Source organism: Tasmannia lanceolata, unplaced genomic scaffold, assembly GCF_043159265.1.
Source record: "Tasmannia lanceolata isolate RefF3 unplaced genomic scaffold, GAP_Taslan_0.1 ptg000024l, whole genome shotgun sequence".
Taxonomy (NCBI): domain Eukaryota; kingdom Viridiplantae; phylum Streptophyta; class Magnoliopsida; order Canellales; family Winteraceae; genus Tasmannia; species Tasmannia lanceolata.
The window spans coordinates 6,239,170-6,259,463 of NW_027518701.1; the positions used below are offsets into that span (position 1 = coordinate 6,239,170).

At 38.5% G+C, this 20,294-nt stretch overlaps 1 protein-coding gene across 1 annotated transcript in view; it reads right to left on the bottom strand.

Moving 5' to 3' along the window:
* Positions 1 to 5,269: 5,269 nt before the first annotated feature.
* LOC143857134 (uncharacterized) overlaps positions 5,270 to 20,294 on the bottom strand; it is a 43,848-nt gene continuing 28,823 nt past the window's right edge. Inside the window, exons 5-13 of the mRNA XM_077367452.1 lie at positions 15,988 to 16,067; positions 15,332 to 15,473; positions 14,860 to 14,940; positions 11,125 to 11,229; positions 7,761 to 7,943; positions 7,564 to 7,656; positions 5,797 to 5,936; positions 5,624 to 5,690; positions 5,270 to 5,522 (exon numbers count right to left, since the gene is read on the bottom strand). Coding sequence (XP_077223567.1) covers positions 5,403 to 5,522; positions 5,624 to 5,690; positions 5,797 to 5,936; positions 7,564 to 7,656; positions 7,761 to 7,943; positions 11,125 to 11,229; positions 14,860 to 14,940; positions 15,332 to 15,473; positions 15,988 to 16,067 — 1,011 coding nt within the window. The 3' untranslated portion in view covers positions 5,270 to 5,402. The remainder of the gene's footprint in view (positions 5,523 to 5,623; positions 5,691 to 5,796; positions 5,937 to 7,563; positions 7,657 to 7,760; positions 7,944 to 11,124; positions 11,230 to 14,859; positions 14,941 to 15,331; positions 15,474 to 15,987; positions 16,068 to 20,294) is intronic.

The following is a 20,294-nucleotide window of genomic DNA, read 5'->3' on the forward strand; positions in this document are numbered from 1 at the left end:
ACCTTGTTTCCCAGTCGGATATCTATAGTGGGAACTCGATCCTTTGTGTCCTGGGCTGATACTGTAGAAGCTGATGTGGTGTTTTGAGTTTCATTCAAATATTTTTCGTTCTACTTCTAAACAAATGAAAATTTCAGTCAAGCTTTGTCCTATTGTTTTTCCACATGATATTCAAACCACTGATCATTATCTGTTGGCTGTCTCAAGGGCTTTTGGGTATGATTTGAATTCAGTAGGTTTCCTTTTGGGCTCTGGTTCTTATCGGCACACGCACACACACCCCTCTGCAATTTGTTGGAAATATTTTCAAAATAAATGTTCAAGGGCCTGTTTGGATATGCGGATTTTAGAATCCAGATTTTAATTTCAAAAGAGTGTAAAAGAGTGTCAAGGAACTTGGGCAAGACATGGATTGTTTGAAAACTCAAATGAGCCAAAGGCAGGACAAGAAAAGAAGATATCGAGACTTAAAGAAGACATAATTGAAAACTCAAGTCAAGTCCTAGAGTCTATTTTGTAAAAAAATGTTGGATATAGTGTATTTGTATATGGGCATAGTTGTCATTGTACTTCTCTTGGCTTTATATAAATACATAGCTCTCTTGCTATTGGAAAGAAGGGCAATAAATTAGAAAACGACGGCCGGTCTCTTTCTTCTCTTGTATCCCATCTACAATTTTTTAGGAAATCCAAGATTCTAAAATCTGCGTATCCAAATGGCCCCTAAAGGTTTTGTTTATGGAAATGGGTTTTGCAAATTGTTGTGTAAAAATCTTACAGAGAATAAAAGTTTGTCTTATGTGGAAAAATGAGAAGCACGGAGAGGGGTAAAAGGAGAGGGGTAAAAGTTTGTCTCGTGGAAAAATGAGAAGCATGGAGAGGGGTTTACAAGTATTCCTCTGCTCAAGACAATTGCTTTTAAATCACATGTCTTTTGTAATCTGTGGTCCATATTGTTGCACCGTTCGCATGCACACACATGGAGGGGAAGTGGCTTGTAGGACGATAAAGACGCATGTGGTGCTGTTTGGTGCACTTTACACTTCGCACGATCCACTGTGACCAGACTTGAATGCACGCGATCTGGACTGTATAGTTGTGATCAAGTATAATTTTAGAATTCAGCCTGCACTGATCAGGGGTTATCAGGGGCGCTCTTCAACGTGAAAAGTCACCCATAGGTCTATAAAAGACCAGTAACGCATCCCATCCCATCCTTAACAAATAGCTTCAAAGGCACATGAAAACTATGTTTCTAGAGAATCTAGTGGGCATTTTGCACCGTAGGAGACCCCGATCGAGAAGATCGATGCAATACAAGAACAATTCACATGACCACTCCAAGAAAACGCACCAAGGGGAAGGAAATTGAAGACTTCCCAAACTGACCTTGAGCCACCATTCCTTGCTAGCCTATCGGCCTCCGAGTTTGCCGATTTCCTTACATGATGATATGAAATATTGGAGCCTCCCACCCAATCTGATATTTCATCAATCCACCAGGCAAACCGCCACGGATGAGATGCTTTACTCTCTAACCACTTTGTCACAATTAAAGAGTCACCCTCCACTATTACTTTGTTTAAGCAGTCTTTCTTTAACATCCTTATTCCTTGGTGAACCGCTCTCATCTCTGCCTCTGTTTTCCGCATAAATAAGAACTAGTCTTCTCATCAAGCTTGCCAAATTCATGAGATCTTTGGACTGTTTTTGCATTGATAAAAGTCATTTAAACTGGGCTCTTGTATTTTGGAGGCAAATTTGTTGTGACCAAGTGCACACCAACGGGGGGCAAATATCACCTCAAGGAAAGCGACATTGTAATACGCCTCAACATTTTTATTTTTATTTTTTTTTGAAAATTGACATTTTTTATTCCAAAAAGTGCCAAATAAGGGACAAGTTGTCCCCTAACAAGCTACAACAGTACCGCCCCCTACATACAGGATTGGCTACATATCCGTTATATGCTACCCATCCCCATTCCCCATTACACTACCCAATAGCCTAAATTGGCTCAAACATTCTCATTGACCATTATATTCTCCGCCATCCACCACCCCATTTTCGTTTACAAAATTCCACAATTGAAATATCCCTACTATCCCAATAATAGCATGTCCTTGTTTAACAGGCAAAAAGTTTGCCGGTCTGATTGTTAAGATCATCCAATTGGATAATTTTGGGGCCCTCTATGATGGGCCACCGAATGGGCCCATGTAATGGGTAGAGCATATGAATGAAGAATGACCTCCATAAATAGAAATGAACTGTAAAAACTATTTCAACAGAGAAAATCCCCTGGTTGAACTGTAATCATTATTTGATTTCTGAGTTTTTCACCCGTCTGAATGATGCCTTGATTTTCGATCTTGTTCTTGTGTGCTGTGTGTAAACTGGGTTAGACTCACTGGTGGGGAGAAACAGTTAAGTGGTTCAGTCAAAATCTACAGTGGGTATGTCTCATTGAGCCAGCACAGAGTAACAATTTCTCAAGACATCATCTATCTCTTCCAATACTCCAAAACTGATTAAGATCTGCATTTTTCTCAATTAACAACACATGTTTAGTTATACATATACTTCTTTTTTTTTGAAACATATGCAAAAGCAGTCACCGATTTTGTTTTATTTGCCAAAACAATCTTCTAGTTTGACAATTTGCAAAGGTAGTAGTCATCACATTTCGCTGGATTTTGAAAATCCTACCATGTAGACATTTTGTGATGGAATTACCCATGACATATTTTTCCTGACATATAAAAATGCTAAAATGCCCTTAGTAGAATACAAAAATGAAGTCAATTTTAAACTTAATCTGTATTAAGTAAAAGAATTGATTTAATTAGATTATTTTTTTTAAATTACCTTTTCCATAGGAAAACTAATTGTTTTGCAACTCTAAAATGCGAAATGAGTAGTTGGACAAGCTTAGGATGTCACAGTTAGTGTTATTTAATCATTTATACTTCAACACTCCCCTCACGCATGACTCCTCTGTTTTGGGCTACCCGTACACGCGGATTATTAATATCAAGGAGTTGTGTTTTGAACACAGGACCTGCTCTGATACCATGTGAAACAACCAATTACTCCAAAAGATTAAGCGGTTGGAGATGGTGTTATTTAATCGTTTATACTTTTAACATTACCCATGCGTGTTGCCCCTCTTTGGCCAACACGTGGCACATGTGGCCCCTCTTTTGGGTTGGCCATTACATGTAGATTTTATTATCAATGAATTATGAACCCAGAGTCGCTCTGATACTGATACGTGCCAAATACAGATTCTCCAAAAAACGGCTAGAAATCTTCTCCAAATAAATCTCCTAAGTTCGAGGCTTTTAATTATTTTATTTGAGTCCTTTAGAGTAGTGTTTGTTATATAGAATCGTGGCTGTTATCACTTTTCCTAATTTTTTTCTTTGTTAGTTATCTTTTGGGTCATTCTATTACTTGGGTTGTAGCATAGTTTCTAGGAGAGTTATGGTTCCTCTCGATTTGAACCGTTAGGAGGTCCCGGTTGCCTCGAACCAACCATCCACTTTCCTATTCTTCTTTTTCTTTTATTTATTTGTGTTACGGCCGATTAGGCACGTAACAGATACCATGTGAAAGAACCAATTACTCCAAAAGCTGAAGCTGTTGGAGATGGTGTTATTTAATCTTTTATAATTTAACAAGCGCCCATGATTAAGTGAATGTGTTTACTTGATTATGAATTGAATTCAGTTTCACTACAATGTCATTTTAGATAATTTTCAATTATTTACAAGATTAACAAATACTATATGTGAAAGTATTGAATTTGATGATAGAAATTCACATTTAATTATAAAAAAAAGTAAGAATATTATGAATTATTCGGGTTTTTTTTTTCGAGAACTTGGTTGCCCTCCTTTCTTCTCTCAGGGTACCATCCTTTTTCTTCTGAGCCCCTTTCTCCTTTGTCCAATTTCCATTCAAGTATGTCAAATTATACAGGGGATTGGATTTCAATTGACTGTAACATTCCATTGCATGTGCTAAGCATAGCTGTGTTATTAAGTATTTTAATTTAAGTTATTTTCTCTGTAAGAGGTGGGGTAGAATAACCCAACTGAGGAGATCCTAATTCTAGATAACGTCTTGGAAACAATTTTTGGTTTTCTTCACATAATCCTTCCTAAAATACAGCCTCCTATTCACAGCGGATTTGAGGGGCTAAGGTTATCCCATCTAGAAGACATCAGCAACCATTCCATCCCCACCGTTCAATCCAGCATCATGCTCCCTCATATGAAAGTAATTTCCTCTCCAGCCTATCAATGAGACTCAATTGTTAAAAATCTTGTCTGAATGAAAAGACCACTGATCCAACAATTTCAAGCATCCAATGGGTTGTATTATACAATGGGTGATTCACAATTCACGATGTAGATAGGCGGTATGGATCATCCAACCGTGCGGGCCCATCATCAATTGGCTACTATATAAGAATCACTCATGCAATCCCAACTCTTTTGATTGATGAACCTTCGCCCATTAGATGCAGATCTCTGATCATCTTCTTAATTCTAAATTTATCTCAAACTCAAGGCATGGCATTAATGTAAGGGCAATGATATTCCCACTTCCTTTTGTTTGTCTTCTCCTAAAATTGGGATCGTTTTCACATCCTTTGATTTGCATTTCTTCTTAAAATAAAGTTGGTTTCAGTAAGGCTTCATTTCTTTCGACATAAAAATGGACGTAAAAATTTGTTTTATGTTCAATTTTACAACGTAAAGCAAATTTAATGTCCATTTTACATCAAAAGAAATGAGAGCCAGATGGTGGACACGTACCATGACTTGATGGGGACCACAAATATGGCACTTTTTGTTGGACTCAATACAAGTGAGGCTAATGGGTAATGTAACGGGGAATGGGTAGATTTTGGAATAATAAATGTCAAATTGAAAAAAAAAAATGGGGTGGAAATGCTGGGAAAGGGGGTGAAAAAATCGTCAACCATTGAACAAAAGCTTAAAACATAACATGAAACTTTTACAACCGGATTCAAACTCTGCATATGCATTTTCGCCCTCTAGTGAGAGAAACCAAGAAGGCCCCAGGTGATTTGAAGAGAATCAAAACGCGGCCAACGGAAATCTTAGTTGAATTGGTGGGACGCAATCTTTATGGGGCAAAACATAGACTGGGACAAAAACTCGACCAACGTAATAAAGAGATGATGTAGGGGAGTTTTGAAACTATGATTTGAATCATAAAAAAGAGATGCAATCAGACAAAAGGAGAAACAATAATAATGTATTGTGGGTGTCATCAATCTGCAGAAATTTTAGTAGGCGGTCTAAGTTTCAAGACAAACATGGATGCAGAGAACTCGTATCTGATCCAAAATTCTGGAAAAACAATGTTTAGCTAGACATCATGGTCTGCTCACTTGCCTGAAGTGCTTGGTTGGCGAAAAACCTCACATCCACATCTGGATCCTCACTAAGCTCCACCAAACTGGGTCGGATCGTCTGCTCCACCACCTGCATCAAAAGAATCCCAAAAAACACTTCGAATATAGCGGGACCATGAATAACAGTATAAAAAGTAAAGAGTAAAAGCATGGTATAACAGTGCTACTTACAGACTGGTCAACTATGGGAATGAGGGATTGTAACACCTTTGCCACATTGAATTTGATGTTTGGTACCCTAAGAAATGTGGATGGATTCTTAGTTGGAAGCTTGAAGCAATCAAATTAAGAAGAAATGTTCTACTTGTTAAGATCAACTGTAGTTAAAAGTTTTTCGGCTTTACCTGTCCTTTGCGGAATTAATGATCACGGGCAACAACTTTTGGCATGTGATATCAGAGCCCATGACGGGGGCGAGGAGAGAAATTGCATGTAAAATGGTCATCCGGTACAAGTAATGTGGGTTGTTAATCATTTCCAACACCTGTGAACAAGTCACGACAATTAAATTGTCAGATAATTCAAGGATAAAATGGGGGGAAAAGAAAATAAATATTATGCAGACATATGTATCTAGACAACACATGAATTTAAAACCAGCAAAACATTAAGTACTACAACAGGGCCCAAAAGAAGCCCGGGAAAGTAACCAAGAGGCGACATCCCAAACTTTGAGCAGCAGCTATGTAGGGCATAAATAACAAGGTTTTCTGACGATGTTGTCTAGGCGAATAAGAGAGTTCTTCAATTCTTTCAAGTTTCTTATGAACTATGTTTGCATGACTTAACTGGGTCCATTGTTTCCCTGAAATTTTGGTTTTCATATGGCCCACATCAATTAAAAATTTGCATGTCTTTCCTTAAATGAGTAATAGAATGTTGTTCCTCATAATTAATTTTATTTAAAAAAAATGAGGAGTCCAACTAGATGGACAACCACCATCGGAACCAATTCAAACGAAACGTTTTGGATCCCCTTTTATCCTGGCCCAGTGCCCGAATGGACGTTCCATGAGTACGAAGAAAGGGCTACAAAAATCAAAGGTTCTTGGTCGAAGCTGCAGAACCTTAAATGAGGGTTGATGGAACTAGGGGCTAGGATGATCCGATCAAGATGGAGTCAAAGAAAGTGGGTCCACTTGCAGCTGTGGGTCGGATCAACGAACCTGATCACATCCATGTGACACATGATGAGTCCAACTAGACAGACAACCATCAACGGGACCAATTCAAACAATCAAATGGGACACACGTGCAAATGAGACCAATGACCTCTTCTTTTTTTCTTTTTTTGAAATTAACAATCCATTAAAGTTCAATAGATTTGGCCGGGGACAAGATGTCAGCGACAAATACAAAGGAACAGTCTGGAGACCAATTACAAAACCTTTTATAATGGAAAGTTAATGGATGACACAACTAGTACAGATTCCCGGTGGACTCCCTCCTTAGCAAATGTATCCACCGCCTCATTTGCAGACCTCCTCCGATGCTAAATCTTGGGCTCCAATAATTTCATTAGATCTAAGATTTCCGCGATTAGTCCTTGAATCCTCCGATGCTCAATGAGACCATTGATCTTGTAGTAGACCACCATGAGTCTGCCCACATTATCCTGGCCCCATGCCAAACGGACGTTCAATGAGTAAGATAAAGTGCTACAAAAATCAAAGGTATAGCCTTTCTTGGTGGAAGCCGCAGAATCTCAAACGAGGCTTGATGGAACTAAGGGCTAGGATCATCCGATCAAGCTATGGTCAAAGACAGTGCGTGGGTCCACTTGCAGCTGTGGGTAGGATTAACGAACCCGAACACATTCATGTGGCACACGGGACTAAAAAGAGCTTAAGAGTCTCCATCTTTTCAGAATTCCTCGGAAAAGATTAGCATGCCAAGAACTCATTAGAAACAAGTTATGATGTAAAGGGGGATGTGCTGGAAGAAAGAAATTGATTCCAGGATGTCCTCGTAGGCCCCAAGTAGGGCGGGTTGTCAGTTTTTTTTTTTCCTTAAATGAATGGTAATGGGTTGACAGTTATTATGAACAAAAGAAAGGAATGAATAATTTTTTACTAATACCAGTTTGTAGTTATAAAATTGTCAAAACAAACCTGTGGAACTATATGCTGCATTGCCCATTCTGGGCCAAATTCTTCAGCAAGACGCTTCAAGTTATTAGCAGCTGCATCACGAATTGAGTAAACCTGTAAAAAATTCACAGAATTGACTTGACAGTCACAAAATTATTATCTTTTTACTAATGATATTTCCACGGCCTAGTCATAAAATAAAGAAGAGTGTGGTAAACCTTATCTTCCAACCATTGCATGCAAAGAGCACCAAGCTTATCATCAAAAAATCCTACACCCAACTGGCTTGCTAGTAAAGGGATGTACTCAATTATTGCAAGGCGAACCCTCCAATGTCTATCCTCTGCAAGCTCAACGATGGCCGGTAATAGTGATTGGGACAACAAATCGATTCCAATCACCTGAAAGGAAGACTACATATCAACACATAGCTGCGTAAAAGATATTTTATTCTTTCTGGAGTATCAAAATAGAATTTCTAAAGAAATTCCTGAGTTCAATGTCAGTGATGACTACTTAATGTAGTACTAACAGCCAATTTACGTGCCACAAAAACACTTCTGGCAGCAAAATCTTAATAGATGGGTGTGGCATTGTAACCATTGTATTTAAAAGCATGGTTTTAAATTTCGGCCGAAATCAGAAATTTGACGAAATCCGAAATTTCGGCTTTACCAAATATCGGCCGAAATTTGGGAAAGAATAAAATAATACTTTTTATATTACCGGATTTTGGCCAAAATTTGTACCGAAACCAAAATTTAAAACCATGTTAAAAGCAAGGTTTAAAATTTCGATTTCGGTACCGGTTTCGGTCTTCCCTAAAACCGAAATTTCGGTCGAAATTTGGTACTCGTTCGAAATTCCGGAGACAAATTTCAAAATTTCGGACCAAAATTCCGAAATTTCGGCTGAAATTTTGTAATGCTTTTTAAAATAAAAAATAAAAAAGTCATTTTCTCGAAATTTCGGACCAAAATTACCGAAATTCCGAAATTTCGGCCAAAATTTGGTAAATGGCGAATTTTCTAATTTCGCCAAATACCAGTTTCGGTCCCCACCGAAAACCAAAATTTCGGATTTCGGTCGAAATTTTAAACCATGGTTAAAAGCACATGTATAACAGCATCTCAGAACCAGTGGGAATCCTAGAAGAAGACTACTTCACAAACAAAAAAGAAATTCAACAACAAAACAACTTTCTGACAATTCTCCCATTTAGCTGGATATAGCCAACTCCTAGAACAGAATTGGACAGTTTAAAAATGAGAACCAGATTGTGTCTTGAAGTTATTTCCATAGTTTTCTTCATTGAAAAGTAATGAAAACAGGAATACAAAGCCTCGCAAACGGGAATCCTGGCTCATATAACTGTAACGTGAACCATTTTCAAAAGGTAACTGCAATTGATGCTTACGATTGACATTTATCAGCCCGAGAGTTGCCTCCCCAACGAGTGTGGGAGAGCCTTCCAATATGCAGTGATGTGAGAAAATGGTACAAATTGAAAATTTCCAACTAGAAAACACGAAAGGGCGAGTTCTTAATTTTTAGCAGATTCTGGAAGATGCACACAGCTCTTTTCGTGAGAACTCAACACTGAATCATTTCCTATTTATAGTTTTGGGCTATGATTTACCCGACACTTCGAATTTATTGCCGACACACGTGTCTTGCCGTGTCCGACACGACACCCGTGTGGACACAACACCCGTGTCCACACGTGTTGACACTCCTTTGGAGACTTCTAAATGTATTGATAGGACTGTTAATGTGGACGTGTGGACATGTATTTGTGTACAAATCAATAATTTTGTGTATGTACGTGTCACCATTTCTGAATTTTTAGATGTTGTCATGTCGGACAACTCATATCCATGTTGAAACTTGACACACGAATCCATATCGACAAATTATGATTATATATACTTTCTATTTTAGCCGTGTCCCCGTTTCTACATTTTGGGGGTTTGCCGTGTCCAACACTCCGTGTCAGTGTCGACACGCGACACTTGTGCCCGTGTCCACAAATCATAGGTTTTGGGTGGGTTGTTCTTTTTCATTTGTGTGGGTTGGAGGTGGGGGTAGGGGGTAGATAGTTGTGATCCATCATCTTACACTTGTCCCTTAGGCTCTGTTTGGATGCCACATGCCTAGCATCCTCAAGGATTTCCCAAGCAACAAAACACACTTTTCTTCTACTTTATTGTGCTTGGTTGCCAATGTAGCATCAAAATCCATGGAGACAAATCTAAAAGAAAATTTGATGATCAATTATGAACATCAGAATGAAAATTTATGGATCATCCATATTTTTATCAATATTTTTTTTTCATTAAGAAGATAATTCTTGTGTCGCAACGAATCTGGCGAACTCACAATTTGAGTGAAATTGAAATAAAGTAAAGAAATAAAGAAACAAACTTATGCTCACAAGTTTCAGAGATAATAATTTCATGTCTGATGACTTGGCATCAATGTCCCCTTATACTTTCCAAGCCAAATTTCTCAAAAAATGAGGAATTTGGCTTGAAATTTTTTGCTTTCTCTCTTCCTCTCTCTTCCCTCTCTCTCTCTTCTCTTTCTATATTGGTAATGACACCCCCTCCCACTGCTCTATGAGGTTGGCAACCACACACTACTTATCATTATTCTGCAAGGTAAATTCTACGTAAATCAAATGTTTGTCTCCTCCCTATTGACTACTTATACCACTAATCTACAAGGTAACTACATGTATCCAAACAGAGCCTTAGTACCAAGCTTGATGTCCTGTCCATTTAGGTGGGAGCTAAGTTCCAAGAGAATAAAATAATATTAAAAAATAACTATAATTGAATACGAAAATTGATAATGGACATTCAACCTTTCTACCATTATTTGGGATGAGGCAGAATCTTGGGGGTTGATGGTAAACAATATCCTTCAAATGGGAAGGAGATAGCCATGAGTTTGTTTAGTAACATTTTGATCTCTTCTCCTTTCGAATCCGTAGTGCTGATAAAGCCAGAAAATGCTTTTAGAATGCTTTTACAAGTTCTCTTATTGCTGCTCTAATTACACTGCCTACTTTCGTTTTATTTTTTGGGGGTCACCTCAGCCCCTTTGTTGTCTTCCACTCATTAAATAAATCTATCGTTACTATTAAAAAAAAGGATATCTGGATTGCAGGGTGGTTATTGAATGCTCTTTAAATCTACAAGATGCATAGATCAAAATAAGTAGTGTGCATTAGACAGGAAGTTGTATTCTACAGTTTCCCCACCTCTTCTAAAATACAATAAGAATATCGGCTGATTTACATTGATTAGTCATAATACATCAAAAAGAATAATAATTAGGAAATGAAGACAGGCTAAATGATAGTAGATAGGAAAGAATAGAGGCAAAATAATTTAGAGGGAGAAGAATATCGTTAAAAGTAATTGGATGGTGATCAAAGTATTGTTAAAAGGCATAACCAAACATCAACAGAAAATCATAATTTGTTACTATGATCAATGAAGATACTCCTTGGAAATAGGAGGTGGACAGGATGAAGCCACCCAAAAATCTAGATTCACCTGATAAAAGATCTCGTACCTGATTAACTTGATCAAGTTTGCTGATAATATTCAGCCGGACATCAGGGAATTCATCCTTCAAAAGGGAAAGAAAAATTGGAAGAAGTTGTTCAATTGTTGCATCCTGCATACACCACCCAATAACAGTTAGCTAGCCTATAGAGGCAAGGGCTAATAATTAATAAATAGTTGTCATTATTAAGGTGATACAAATTGGTAGGCAAACTAAACATCAGTAGAGATGCAGATCTAAAAATCCTAGGAGGGCCCAAACATTAGTGCCACTGTAAATATTATTTACCTTCATAATGGACAATTTGTGGTCTGAATGTGCCCAATATCACCCATTAAACCCAAATAAACCAACAACATATGATCATATAATCAGATGCAAATGGCCTAAAAAGTTCACTGGCATAATTCACACACAATGCATCAGAACCACAATATAAACCGAGCATTCCATTAATTATCATATAGAAGATTTCATACCTCAATCATAACAAAGCAAATACAAATGTAAATGAAAATCTGCTATAGAATGTTCTTTAATTGTTATATAGAAGATTTCATATCTCAGTCATATCAAAGTATATACGAATATAAATGAAAATCTGATGTAGAATAATCTCCCATTGATAACTGACATGATGTAAAAACTCCTAAGGAATTCATAGAATTGATTAGTGTTGATTATTAACAAAAAATCATTCCAAATCAAACTAAAACCACATAACACGAGTAAGCTGTACTGATTAAAAAATATGGAGCTAGCCTAAAACAAGTGAGTCAGCCTAGGACAAGTGACCTAGCCTAAAATAAACTAAGGTGGGAAAGGGCACTTGAACTTCCACAAGAAAGCATGCAAGAGGCTTATAAAGAACACTACAGTTGCACTATGAGAATGTTTACAAGGCTAGATTCAAAGGTTGTCTTTAAATGAGGCGCTCACACCTACTTAAAGACTCACTATCTCAACACCAATGGCTTGGATCGAGTCATACAGCAGCCATCCAATGGTGTAGAACAAATGTATTAATTCTTTTCTGTTTTGAAAGGGAAAATGGATTTTCTTAAAGGTAACAGTTTTGTTTATTACTACAAGCATATTACTAGAAAGGTTGTGTTGCATTGATTCAGATTCGCGTGTCAGGATCCGATACAGATTCGAGGTCTTGGATTCGATAACCCCCAAAAGTAGGATCCAGATTCGGTAATTTTTAAATAAAATAAAATTTTCAAAACTATATATATATATATATATATATATATATATATATATATGAGAAAAGTGTAGCTACACATACGTGTAGCTAACTTAGCTACATCAAGGGCTTAAAATACAGTGGGCCCCACATTGTTTGGGTGATGCAAACCATTCATTTGATGGGCCCTCATATAGATAGGGTGTGCCCAAAAAATCAGCTCTATAGGATCATCCCAACCCTACGATTTGTGGAGGCAAAAATGAACGTGTAAAAACCTTCACAAATTTGTCCATTTTTGCCTCCACAGTTTGAAGGGTTGGGATGATCCTATGGAGCTAATTTTTGGTGGACACCCTATCTATGTGAGGGCCAATCAAATGAATGGTTTGGATCACCAAAACAATGTGGGCCCATTGTATTTTAAGCCGGCGGTGTAGATAAGTTAGCTACACCGGCGGTGTAGCTTCACTTTCCTCATATATATATATATATATATATATATATATATATATATATATATATATATAGCAGAAGAGAAAAGGAGAGAATTATTTGAATTTCTCCCAAAATTCTATGAGAATTACACATCACTTTTTTTGACTTTTTTTAACAAAGGCACGCATTCAACCCCACATATTTTCAATCCTACCCCCTCCTTTATGCTTTTTAACAAAGGCACCCATTAAAGCCACATAATTTCAATCCTACCCCCCTCCTTTATGCTTTTTTAATTATGGAAACCTCTATAGATTGGAGGGCTAGGACCAGGGAAATGATTTTACGGGCACAACCTATTGATGTTGTGTTCCATCACATGGACGGTTTGGATCAACCTATGATGTGGTCCGTATAGTTCTTTGTCGGCCCGTGCATCGCACAGGGTTTTTTACTAGTGTGTGTGTATATATATATATATATATATATATATAGAGAGAGAGAGAGAGAGGTGTATCTACTCGATCGAGTAGATAACTTATCTACTCCGTCAGCTTAAAATATAGTGGGGGCCCACATTGTTTGGGCAATGCAAACCATTCATTTGATAGGCCTTCATATAGATAGGTGTGCCCAAAAAATTAGCTCCATAGGATCATCCCAACCCTTCAAACTGTGGAGGTAAAAATGAACGCGTATAAACCTTCACAAATCTGTCCATTTTTTGCCTCCATTGTTTTAAGGGTTAGGATGATCCCATGTAGCTGATTTTTTGGGCACACCCTATCTATATGAGGGCCTATCAAATGAATGCTTTGGATCATCCAAACAACGTAGCCCCCTCTATGTTTGTGAGCTCTAGCTCAAATGGCTTGTCTGCAGCTACACAAATAAGCTATCTGTGCATGGCTGCACAAACCATGGTGGGGGCCACATTTTTTGGGGGATCCAAAACATTCATTTGGAAGGGGCCCTTCCATGGATAGGGTGTGTACCAAAAATCAGCCCTTTAGTATCATCCTAACCCTGCCATTTGTGGAGGGAAAAAATGGGCAGAAACAGTGTCTGTCCATTTTCCCCTCCAACTTTGATTGGGTTAGGATGATCCTATAGGGCTATTTTTGGTCCACACCCTATCCATGGAAGGGCCTTCCAAATGAATGCTTTGGATCCCCCAAAAAATGTGGCCCCCACTATGGTTTGTACAGCCATGCACAGATAGCTTATCTGTGTAGCTGTACACAAACCAACGGAGGGAGTCGATGTTCGAGGGTCGAGGCATTAGGGTTTTTATTAAAAGAGTACGGGTTGTGCTTTCATATAAAAAAGTTAAGAAAACACGTTTAAATAAAAAATATACAGGATTCACATTTTAAAGACAACGATGAATCAGATTCACCCGAAAAAATAGGATTCATGCGGGACACAGCAACGACGACCGAACATCCTCCAACTCGCACCCATTACATTAACACTCCCAACAGCCTATGTCAGCCTACCTCGACTCACCATAACCAGATCCAAGCCTTTGTTGGATTCAATCAGAAAGCAACCTGAAAACATGAGAATGGCCATTGAAATTAGGGTGCAACTCGGTCAGGTTGGGTCGGGTTGGTTTTTTCACAATAAGCCCTATAATTCATGCCTAGAAAGGTAGGAAATTTTCTTGGTGTATGTAAGGTGTGAGTAAGAACAACATAAACTTCAAATCAACCAAGTGGAATTACTCAAAACCAGTGCTTATTATACTAACAGAACTGCAGTAATAAGTAGTTATTATACCTATTAATCAAAACCAGTACGAATGTCTATCAGGACTCAGAAAAGCTAGAAACTTGAGCATAACAGAGCCGAATAAAAGGACATGTCATTTAATATCTACTTGGTTTTGTACTCAAATGAAATGACATGACATTTACGATCTACAGCTTGGTTTTGTACTCGAACCCGTTTATCTGCACAAATAAAATATTAGCCTCTTCTTCACGCAGTTTTTACCTTTACAACATACAGATGGAAAATAAAGGCCTGCAAATTCCATTCTCTTACTAGAATAACTACATGCATCATCAATATCCCATTTTTTAATGGCAATAATGCCCCATCATTACCTTTCCTAAGACTGGTGCCATGCCCATTATGACCGAAGCTAAAGCAGAACGAACATGCTGTGAAGAATCTGATGACAATTCCTGCAAAAGGATAGCACTTTCATTACAAAGTTCATGAAGATGATGCTACTAGGGGTACAACTAGGGTCGGGTTGAGGCCAACCCGAACCCGACCCAAGGAACCATTTACTCAACCCGAAACCCCGAACCAACCCGAGTTTTTAAGCTTACTAAAATAAAAAATAATAATAAAATGCCGGGTTTCACTTGGGTCGGGTTTCCAAAGCCCTCAACCCGAACCCAACCTGGGTTGGGGAAACTCGACCCAACCCGACCAGACTTTTTTTCGGGTTGAATTCGACCCGAGTTGCACCCCTAGATGTTACTAAATTAAACATAACCACATGACTCCATGCCCTGACAAGAAAAAATTAATGCCAAACTGCCTGAACATGCCACACAGCACATATACCTTCACACAGGGAAGAATGTGCTGAATAGAGAGTTGTGGATTCAAGATCCGGCAGAACTTTGTCACCTTTCCGGCAGCTGCGATGCGTACTTCAGCCTCATTATCTCGAAGTAGCCGCACATATGCGGGCACCAAGTCCGCCCTTAAGAAAAACCAAATCACTGTCAGTAAGATATTCACAACGATATAGAATGGACCTTTTAATACAATAATTCATGAAAAATAAGGTTCTCAACCACATTTTAAAGAAGAAGAATAGACTGAATGGCGCCCTTGCAAAAAAACAGTTACAAGGGCGCCCCCATTTGTCCTTGTAAAGAAAGTGCACACGGAAAAATAGGAAAGGGCGTTGACAACTATAAAGTTAAAACAGCATTAAATGCACCTTATAGTTGTCAATGCCATTTTCTATTTTTCTGTGCGCACTTTCTTTACAAGGACCAATAGGAGCGCCCTTGTAACTGGTTTTTTGCAAGGGTGTCCTTCAGTCTATCATTCCTCTTTAAAGAACTTGAAAACTATTAAACAGCACCTTTCAAGAAAGAAGACGTTTTTTCCCATGTGTTCCCAGAAGTAGCAATAACAAAAGGCCAAAGTATGGAATAACCGATCATCTATTTGATAAAATAGCATACATTAAACTATGATAGAAGTACCTGGTGGGTTCAGGGCCAACAGCTTCACAAAGCTCATATAACTGATTTGCAACCATATACCGAACGCGCCAAGATTTATCCTATCCAAGAAATCAAAGTGGACGTTAAATTTTATAGCATTCAACAAAATCTTGATCAGATTTCACATATCTTCTGACACTAATAGTTGTAGTTAACCGAGTATTTAACATTTAGCTGAGTACTATGAATAATTACTCATTAAGTTGATCTATAAACAAAACCAAGTATGATAGAATTTTGCTCAGAACATGGAACCCAAACCATATGACAGAATGACACAGCCTTAAAGTACGGTTATCTGCTTGGGACTCCCCAGATTGACTCGGGCCTTGTTAGGGTCAAACTCATCTAATTAATTAAAGATTAGAGATTGAGTCTATCCCTAATCTATCTTAATCTCATGTTAACCAATTAAAGAGACCCTCAAAAAATAGAAATCTGCAATCAGAGAGAAATCTGAAATCTGTTCTTCTTACTGTCCAATCCTATTTCGCCTGCAAGAAGTCCTCAACACATGTTCTAAGGTAGGGTTTCCGATCCTTAGAAGCAGGAACCTCCTCTCGGGGTGCCGCTCCCACCTCGGAACCTCGATTCCGCGCTCCTTAGGAAGGAGCTTCTAGGGAGCGCGACCCCAGAGAGACAGGAACTGTTCTAATGACGCTCACAGCCTGCTTCTATTACTCTACAAGTCCCACGATCACCAACTTCCTTATATCAAACTCCTCAAACTCTTCAAAGTAATTCGTTGGAGAAAGCACAAAGGCTTGTGCATCTTCAGAAGGCACGAGGAACGAGTGCACACAAATGAAGATGGTTAGAAATTAACTTTTAGATGTACTTAAATTTTGAAAGATACATATGAAAATGGTTAGAAACTATTATTTTTTGATGTGCTTGAATTTTGAAAGATATATAAAGAAAATATTACATACACGCTCCCATGACGCTCCCAAACTTAGACTCTTCTAGAACCCACGCTTCCCCGCCCCCGCTCCCGCCTCCGCTCCCGCCCCCGCCCCCGCTTCGTGCTTCTAAGTTCCGATCTAGCTCGACACATGTTCATTTTCCGCCAACTCCTTCGCTTCCTATCGTTTCAGTCACCAACAACTCAGAAAAGACCTGCAGGTCCTCTTACATAACCAGCTTTGCAAAAAAGGGTATGGAGCAATTGCAGAGGTCGCAACTCGCAACTCGCAACACCACCATCGCCTTCTTCGCTTAGCTTCCTTCTGTCATCGCCATACCCTTTGTCTGGCTCCACCTCATAACCTCAGGCCAGCCGTTGATCGGAAAAGGACCAAGAGAGAGAGAGAGAGAGGAGATGTCGAGCCCATTTCTATTCGTTTTTGTGAGAAGAGGTCTAGTGCGAATAAAGGTGCCTCGATAAAGAAAGATTCTCGATGTAATTTTGCCTTTTTTGTAGTTGTGAGAGGGAAAGATGTATGTGAACAACTAGTCGACAAGTCACCAAAAATGGAATCCACATAGGATTACTTCAATAAGCAGAATGTGCAACAGAACGACCGAATTTCTGTCTTTTAGGGAAAAGGGGGCTTTTTTCCTTTGCCTTTCCCATCGAAGTAACGCAACTGAACAGGGCCTAAATTGTTCAGTAATATTTTATACATCCTTTTTGTGTTTTCCAAAGGATCTAAAGATGAAGAAGATAATTGGTAGAGGGCATGAATTGAACGTCTATTACATAGATTATGTGGTGGTTCTGAGCTCACGGTGTTACAATCTTCAGCGACACTGTCACCGTGGACATCCATCATTACAAAGTTTGAAGCTAACAATCCCTTCTTTGTGCCAGTTGTTGTCCTTAGAATGTGAAGCATGTCAATTTAGTAAGTAGAACTATACCAATGAGTACTCTTTTTGTCTAGAGTCAATAGTCGTGTCACTACTAGTTCATTTCAGTTGGTTCATTTGGATGTTTGGGGGATTGGGTTTCAAGTACTTGGTTAGTTTGTAGATGACTATTCCAAAATGATGTGGATATATTCAATGAAAGATCGTATACAATTTGTTTTATATTTTTAAATCTTTTTGTATCAAGATTAAAACAAATTTTGGTACTTCTATTTGCATGTTTCAAGCAGACAATGCCAAAGAATATACTTGACGTCAATTTTGTGAATTTTGTTGATCATGTGATGAAACACCAAACTCTGTGTGCTCATGCGCCTCATCAAAATCGTGAGATTGAATAGAATAATCGCCATCTTCTTTAGATTGCCCGTGTTTTACTATTTAATATAAAAGTTCCCAAAGTTTATTGGAGTGATGTTGCTGTAAATGCATGCTTTTTTAATCAAATGAATGTCATCATATGTTCTAAATGGTCAATCTCACTCCATTTTTTTTCCTGGCAAACCTTGATTCCCTTTTATTCATATTTTTTTGGTGTTTGCTTTGTTCATCAGGTCTGGCATTGGCAAGTTAGATCCCTGAGCTGTAAAATGTGTTTTCTTGGGTTATTCTTTAACTCGGAAAGGTTAAACTGTTCTAGTCCGACATTGCAACGTCATTTTGTTTGGGCTAGTGTTATCTTATTTTAAATTAGCTTCCTTCTTGATGAAAGTCAATTTGTTGATGTGGATGTGTCATTTATTCCTCTTCCAGTCGCTGATTCTTCTATTGTGTAGGAATTTTTAAAGCTCGCCATGACACAGGTTTACTCTGTCGTGCTTATCCTCCCTCCGGTGAACTGCCACTCACACCGTCCACTCCGGCACCTGCAAATTCAATAAGTTTGTTACCATCTGCAACCCATGTTCCTACTGATTCCAATGATCTTGATACTCATATTGCTACCCTGAAGCCAAAGCATGACTCAAAGGAAAACCCTAACCTCCTTTTATCTCGTTGGTCTCATCCCCTTGATAAGTTTGTATCCTATGCTTGTTTGTCTTCTCCTCTCCGTTGCTTTACTTCCACTCTTTGTTGTCTATTCCTCAGTCTGTGCAAGAGGCTATTTCTGATTCTGGGTGGAGGAAAGCAATGGAGGATAAGATAGATGCTCTTACTTGAGAACTAATTCCTTCTTGCATGGGAAATCAAATGTTGGTTGTCTGTGTTTATACTTTTAAATTTAACCTAGATGCTCTAATGAAAGCTTGAAGGCATGTATGGATGCAAAGGGGTACACTAAGCTAAACTCTTTTTTCTCATGCCTAAGATTGCATTTTTGCGTGTTATTATTTTTTGCTATTGGTAAATCTCCATTGGCCTCTGTACCAGCATGGTGTGAAGAACGTCTTCTTGCATGGTGACCAGCAAGAGGAAGTGCATATGAAACAACCTCCTGAGTTTGTTGCTCAGGGAATATATGGCCTAGTAGTGTGTGTGGCAGAGATGCGAATGCTTAAATGGATGTGCGGCCACCTAAGTTATCAATTATGTTCCGTTCCGGCCGGAACGCACCGGAATTCCCGTTCCGGTCTGGATTCCGGAACAGAATACCCATATTTTCCGTTCCGGTCGGAATTCCGGACGAAATGGGCGAAACACCCTGTTTCGTCCGGAATTTGCTGGAATGAAGGAAAAAATTCAAAAAAATTCAAAAAAAATTACAAAAAATGCCATTATGGCCGTTGGGGACTGTTTTTTTACACATTTACCCTCATTTTATGACAGTTTTATAGCTGTTGGGAGGGCATTTTTCATCTTTTTGCACCCCAAAAGCTATAAATAGTCCTCTAACCATTGTTTTTTCACCATCTTCTCCTACAACTACAAGTCTTACACTACATACAACTACACTACATGTCTTCAGTTCTCCTACAACTACAAAGATCATCTCAAAGGCTTTTATTATTCCACTACAAGCTCAAGATTAAAGGCTTTTATCTCCTACAACTACAAGCTCTACTACACTAAAGGCAAGAGCTAAGGCTTCTTCAACTTATTCTCTTGGAAGGCTTCTATTATCTCTCTTCCAAAAGCCTTAAGGAAAGTAAAAGCTTTATTTGATTTAATTTCCTTTCATTCATTATTCTCTTTTTCTTCATTTCAACTTAAAATATGAGTTCTTCTGGAGGAGCCTCATCTATCAGTTCCACACCCGCTAGATCGGATGACCCGGCATGGGATAAGCCTAGTGATTCCGGGTCAACGAAACTGTGTTAAATGCACCTTTTGTGATAAACTCATAAAGGGTGGAGGTATAATCCGGTTTAAAGAACATCTAGCGGGTGTTCCTGGCGATGTAGCGGCATGTAAAAAAGTCTATGCCGATGTAAAATGCAGAATTGGGCAAATGTTAGGCAAAATGAGAAAAGAAA